General features: G+C 40.3%; 1 protein-coding gene across 1 annotated transcript in view; it reads left to right on the forward strand.

Moving 5' to 3' along the window:
- The window catches only part of LOC107553083 (D-glucuronyl C5-epimerase-like), a 53,939-nt gene extending 49,503 nt beyond the window's left edge, over positions 1-4,436 (forward strand). The window contains exon 5 of the mRNA XM_016235180.1: positions 618-4,436. Within this exon, the coding sequence (XP_016090666.1) occupies positions 618-1,642 (1,025 nt within the window). The 3' untranslated portion in view covers positions 1,643-4,436. The remainder of the gene's footprint in view (positions 1-617) is intronic.
- Positions 4,437-6,000: the final 1,564 nt, after the last annotated feature.

Here is a 6,000-nt window from a genome sequence, read left to right on the forward strand (position 1 = left end):
TAATGTGACTTCGCGCTATGGGACAGCATAACCTGACTAACCAGTGGACCGATTTTGTTGCACAGCATCTGAAATGTTGTCATGGTCATTCTGAAGTGCCCGAGCAAAGTCTGTCGTCAAAGTATTTATGTATAACTGCCTCCCAGAACGGTCTATCACGACTATGTTCCCAAACAGCTGACATTCACCTCCGAAAGCAAGACTGCATTTATTGTGGTTCGTCTGCTCACTCAAATCGCAAGCAATTTATTATATTTGAGAATTATTATATTCAGTGGTTTCTCTTACTTTTCTTAGTGATATTTAGTGCCAGTTTATCAGGAAGTGACAATTTTGTTCTCTCTGACTCGTTGGATGGAAATAGTGCTTGTTCGCAAATGTTTTATGCGATATTCCAATTTTGCGCATAAGTTAAATTCGCAACTTTGGATGGAACCCCGGCTATAGTCAATTCATTTTAGTAGTCATGTAAGGTTGTTTATTTGTTGCTTTTGGAATTAATTTAGTATCAGTACCATGAGCTTGTTATTGTTCCAAAGCCACAATTTTGCTGTGGATGCAACAGACATCCTGTTGAACCCGTTGTAACATTTTTTGTTTCTGTTCCTTGTTTCTAGAAAACTCAGAGGGCGTCTCACTTCCTCTTGGCAACTCTAAAGATTTCATCATCTCTTTTGACCTGAAGTTTACATCTAATGGTAGTGTCTCTGTCATCTTGGAGACCACAGAGAAAGGTCCTCCTTTTGTTATCCACTACGTCACCACCCCCCAGCTCATTTCTTTTAAGGAACGTGACATCACCTATGGGATCGGCCCTCGGACTGCATGGACCACGGTCACCCGTGACCTTCTCACTGACCTCCGCAAAGGCATTGGCCTCTCCAACACCAAAGCGGTCAAAGCCACCAAGACCATGCCACGACGTGTCATAAAGTTAGTGGTGCACGGCCACGGGATGATAGACAATATTACGATCTCCACCACTTTGCATATGGCGGCTTTTTTCGCTGCTAGCGACTGGTTGGTGCACAACCAGGACGAGCGCGGTGGTTGGCCGATCATGGTGACTCGTAAACTCGGGGACGGTTTCCGTGCTCTGGAGCCAGGTTGGTATTCGGCCATGGCACAGGGGCAGGCCATGTCCACTCTAGTGCGTGCCTATCTGATGACAAAAGATGATACGTACCTAAAGGCTGCCTTGCGTGCCACCGGACCTTTCAAACTGCCATCGGAGCAGCATGGCGTCAAAGCTGTGTTCATGAACAAGTATGACTGGTATGAGGAGTACCCCACAATCCCTAGCTCCTTCGTTCTCAACGGGTTCATCTATTCCCTCATAGGCCTGTATGACCTGGCGCAAACCGCAGGTGAGAAGCTCGGTCGGGACGCAGGTCAGCTGTACAGCAAGGGGATGGAGTCCTTGAAAGTTATGCTGCCCTTGTACGATACGGGGTCGGGCACCATCTATGACCTGCGCCACTTTATGCTGGGCACGGCGCCCAATTTGGCTCGTTGGGACTACCATACAACACACATCAACCAGCTGCAGCTACTGGGTACTATCGACAACTCACCCATATTCAGGGATTTCGTCAAGCGCTGGAAAAACTACCTGAAAGGAGGGAGGGCCAAGCACAACTAAAGCGGAGCACACCTCTACGATCTCTTCATGCCCTCACATCCTGTTCCTGACTGCCACCATGAGGGCCACGGTGTCTAGCGAGGAGAAAAAGATGGCTGAACACTTCGATAGCCCTCTGACTTTTCAGTTTGAGACAGTAATTGCAGTGCTTCTTGTGTCTGTGCTGGGGTTTTAATTAGGTACAAATGCAGCTGCTTGCAGCATGTGTCTGGATAAGGAAGAGGGAGGGCTTATGTATTTAAAATTCAAAGCCTCAGATCTGCAGGTTTGAGTGAGAAACGCGTCTGCTGAGATTTGCCACGTTTGGGCTCACTTCAGTCAAGATGAGGAAAAGTAGAGCTTTCAGAATCTTCTTCCAAAGTCAAGCTCAGAAAATAATTAGTCGTCAGACTAATTCGTAGAGAATCTATAAATCTATAAATCGTAGAGAACAACCGTTAGCTGCAATAGTTATTTAAGTTCATAGCCTGTGAGCAGAACATTGCAAAAAATGCATATAAGCTACGGATAAAAATGCTGAAAATGTGCTCAAGTGTAGCATTGTTATATTTCACAGAGCACTGAAGGTTTACTCGGTCGGCTTGACATTGGAAGGAAACACAACGCCTTTTGTTCAACCCACTGTCTAGCCTTCGGTCTGCATTTCATGATCCTTTGCTCTGTCAGACCCTCGCTACAATCAGATTGAGCTGTCACGAATGCGGCCCAGTCCTGCCCATAATGCACTTAAAGCTTTAGAGAGGTGGTCGTAGGTCACTTCCAGTTTACAACAGATTTCTGGAAACATTGCTGTAGTTATTAAGACACCACTGTCCTGGACTAACAAACATAGAGGCTGCTTTTTGAGAAATCTGAGGGACACTGAATTGAATGGTCGTGTAGCCGGTGTTCATCCCTGTAAGACGTCAAACCTCAGTTAAAATTGTGCTACATGTAGACTGATCATGCACTTTACTTGTGTGGCATGTGTGTGTGGTGAAGATGCGTTTATACAACCATGTGATGAATTATGACTGATTTTTGACATCCAGTTTTTTTTCTCTCTCTTATCCTTAATGGCAGTAAATCATTTATAAGGGAATTTTCAGGTTTTGTTTATTGTAGCTGTACCCATTTCCTCAAATTTCTCTCTTTTTTTCTTTCTTTTTTTTATCAGTTGATTGTTATACAATTTACTTTTGGACAGCTGTATTATTTCTCTTGATATTATTTTTATAAGTAACATCTCCCCTTTTTTTGTTTTGAATGTCACAAACACAATTGCCGTAATGTGGAGCAAAAGAATGAGAATGTTTCTTTCACGTTCAGTTGAATAACTTGCATCTCAGGCAAGCAAACAATGCTGTTTCGTGTATTAAAAAGATACTAATGATCAGTACTTCCTCATTAAAGTATAGACTATACTGTAGCATCAGGTTCTGTTTTTTATTTTAATTTTTTTTATTAATCCAAAAGCATCTCCTCACATCACCAAAAACATTTCAGCAGCCTTCTGACTAGTGCAGCCAAGTGTCTGAGACTGCAGATGGAGTTCAAAAGAGTTTTGGCCATGTCACTTCTTGATGTTTCTCAGAGCGATCAGCTTGTCCTCAGCAGTAAAAGCTCCACCTGGCTGAATCCTGTCGATCTTAATCTCACCTAATCACAGCTGCTAAGATGCCGAGATGTTATCCCATTATCTGGCATCCTGCTGTTCTGAACCATTTCAAACAGATGTTCGCATTCGTGCGTGGGCTTTTGGCTTCAGATTTTCAGAAAATAAATGTCAGAGAAGAAATAATGTGGCATTTCTGAATGTTTGATACGAAAGCTTCTGATTTGTTTGGCAGAGATAGCGTTTTGAGACTATGGGTGCTTTAGTCCTGAGGCGTAGCTTTTGTGTTGACCTCTTTTGGTTTAAAAATCACGTTTTCCCATGAACATCAGGTTGCTTGTAGTCTCGCCGACACAGATCTCACATATAATACTATGCACATTTCATACTTGTCGCTTAAAGGACAGACAGAGGTATATTTAAAGGGGAAAAGATGTTACCATTAGTGAGGCAGAGAGCTACATTTCATTTATACTGTACCAAAGTCTTTAAAGCATTAGTTTCTGTATTATGCTGTATGGAAGACCATGGAGCATTTGCCTTTTTTTAGTTTGGAAAGGTGATGGGATTAAAGGAACACTTTGAGGTGGTAGTTACATGCCTTCCTCTTGCGAAGAAATGCCTTTTGATACTTTTTTTTTCACCTTCAGTCTAGATTTGTACAAAATGGAGTGGGTATAGAAGGGAACATGGAATATTATTAATCACTGCTATCTATGGGAATGTGTGCAAATCTTGAAGTAGAGCTAACGCTCAGTGCTACATATTTCAAAAGGGAAAAGCGAGATTTGGAACAGCATGTCTGTTCTTGAAAGCCTTGTTTCAAAGTAGCCTCCTTTTTGAGTTGAGTTGACCAAATGTTGTTTGCATTTGAGAACTCCTTGGAGTAAGCAATGTTAAAGCACAACTATAGTTTCTTTAATGAATTAATTTATAAAAATATTTCCAGTCTGGACTTTGTGCAAAGCCTTCCTCTGTCTGCAAGCTGCTGCAGTTTAGAATTGTAAAACTGTAGAAAAGAGTAGAACAGGTTTACCTTTTTCCCTCTTCTTTTTTCTGTTTTATTTCATTCTTGATTTATAAATTGACATGCGAGGTGTATTTCATGTGTATGCAATAAATGATTGAACTGAATCACAACAGCTGCACACCCAGAGGTTGTACAGACTTTGCAAAGGAAGCACAATGTGCGTTTTTATGCAGGACAAATGTTTATTAAATTCTTTGTGCTTTAAATTTTTTTTTAAATTGTATAAATAAAGGCATTTCGTTTTATATATAAAAATGTGTCCACTGTGTTCCTTTTAATAAAGCAGCATATTTGACTTTCATATGCATATTGACTAGATTTTCCTCATTTATTTAGATTTTGATTCATTTGTTAAGTCCTATCTGCTTCCTCACTAGCTGAGCAGAAATGAGCAGTGTTGAACACTGCCTGAGGTGCCTGCTGCATCCCCCTGCAAAAGTCCCTGTTCACTACAATCCCCGCAACATTTCTCTCTATCTCAGTCACACATATGGACACTGCGGTTTAATTACTAGCTGCAGCCTGGGGTCTGATTCGGCACATTAAACTCTGTTCTCATTCTTCTGTCCTGTCTCTGCCTCTCTCAGTTCTGCATGTTATTTTAGCCAGCATTAGCTGAGCTCATAACACTGGTAGACTGTAGGTGAAGGCGCCCCATGAAGCTCATCTTTTAATGACTGTCTGATCAGATTATCACTGTTTTTACCCAGACTCAGCCAGCTGACGCTTGTGGTCTGTTGTCTGTCTGTAGGCAGTGAGTTGTTGTTGGGGTTTTTTCTTGGGCCGGATAACACATTTTTGTTTTTTTTTACAGATCCAGATTTTTTTTCCAATTCATTTTGGCATATTTCAGTCATAATGTCTATTTTTCATATAAAAATGTTAGCTGTTAGCTTATGCTGTAAATTGGGAACCTTCTAAATTGGTAAATTTACAAAGATGTTAATATGCAATAGAACTAGAAAATATACAGTTTAACTATGCTGTACTTTTAACAGATACTCCTATAATAATCATGCAAACTGTGGGTACAAACTGAAGTGAAAGAATTTGTTAAACTGTTACTGTTAACAATGTGTAAAATCATTAGGTCTATAAAATTATCAACTCGTGGACACATCAATGATTATGTTTTTTGTTCGTGAATGGGCCTAGTTTATTTTTTTGTTTCAAATTCAAGTAAGAGTAATTTGTTTGTGCTCATGCTACAATGATGCCACTGTGTAAACCGGTTGTTTTTACTGGATCAAAAACATGCATCAAAAACAAACTAATGTAGTTTCCTTGTCGATCTGTGTGTGACTCGTGCTTTTGATTAACCAAAAAGAATCGGTTATATAGTCATTTGTTCTTGGACTACACTGGTCACACACACTGTATGTTCAACTGTATAGAAAGTTATTGTTTGCTGTATTTTTAGCAAATTTCTTAATTCTGTTTAGACTTCAAACCCTGGCTCTAGTTTCATTGGCAGCAGCATCCCTCAAAAGGAAATCTCCATGAATCAGTAGATCAATATTCTTTCTCAGCCTTAGTTTATTCTTTTAAAGCAAGACATTGCAGGCAAAACCATTGATTTTTTTTTTTTCATGACACAAATCTCCACTTTAGAGGAACTTATACCACACTCTCCAGTTTTATTCCTATCTATATTCGGAAGGTTTTTGTTCTTATATCTTTTGCCTGATTTATTTAAAGTGGTTAACATGGCGATTTGGTTTTTCCCTGGCTGTT

This window comes from Sinocyclocheilus grahami, unplaced genomic scaffold (genome assembly GCF_001515645.1).
Source record: "Sinocyclocheilus grahami isolate Dianchi unplaced genomic scaffold, SAMN03320097.WGS_v1.1 scaffold464.1, whole genome shotgun sequence".
Lineage (NCBI taxonomy): Eukaryota > Metazoa > Chordata > Actinopteri > Cypriniformes > Cyprinidae > Sinocyclocheilus > Sinocyclocheilus grahami.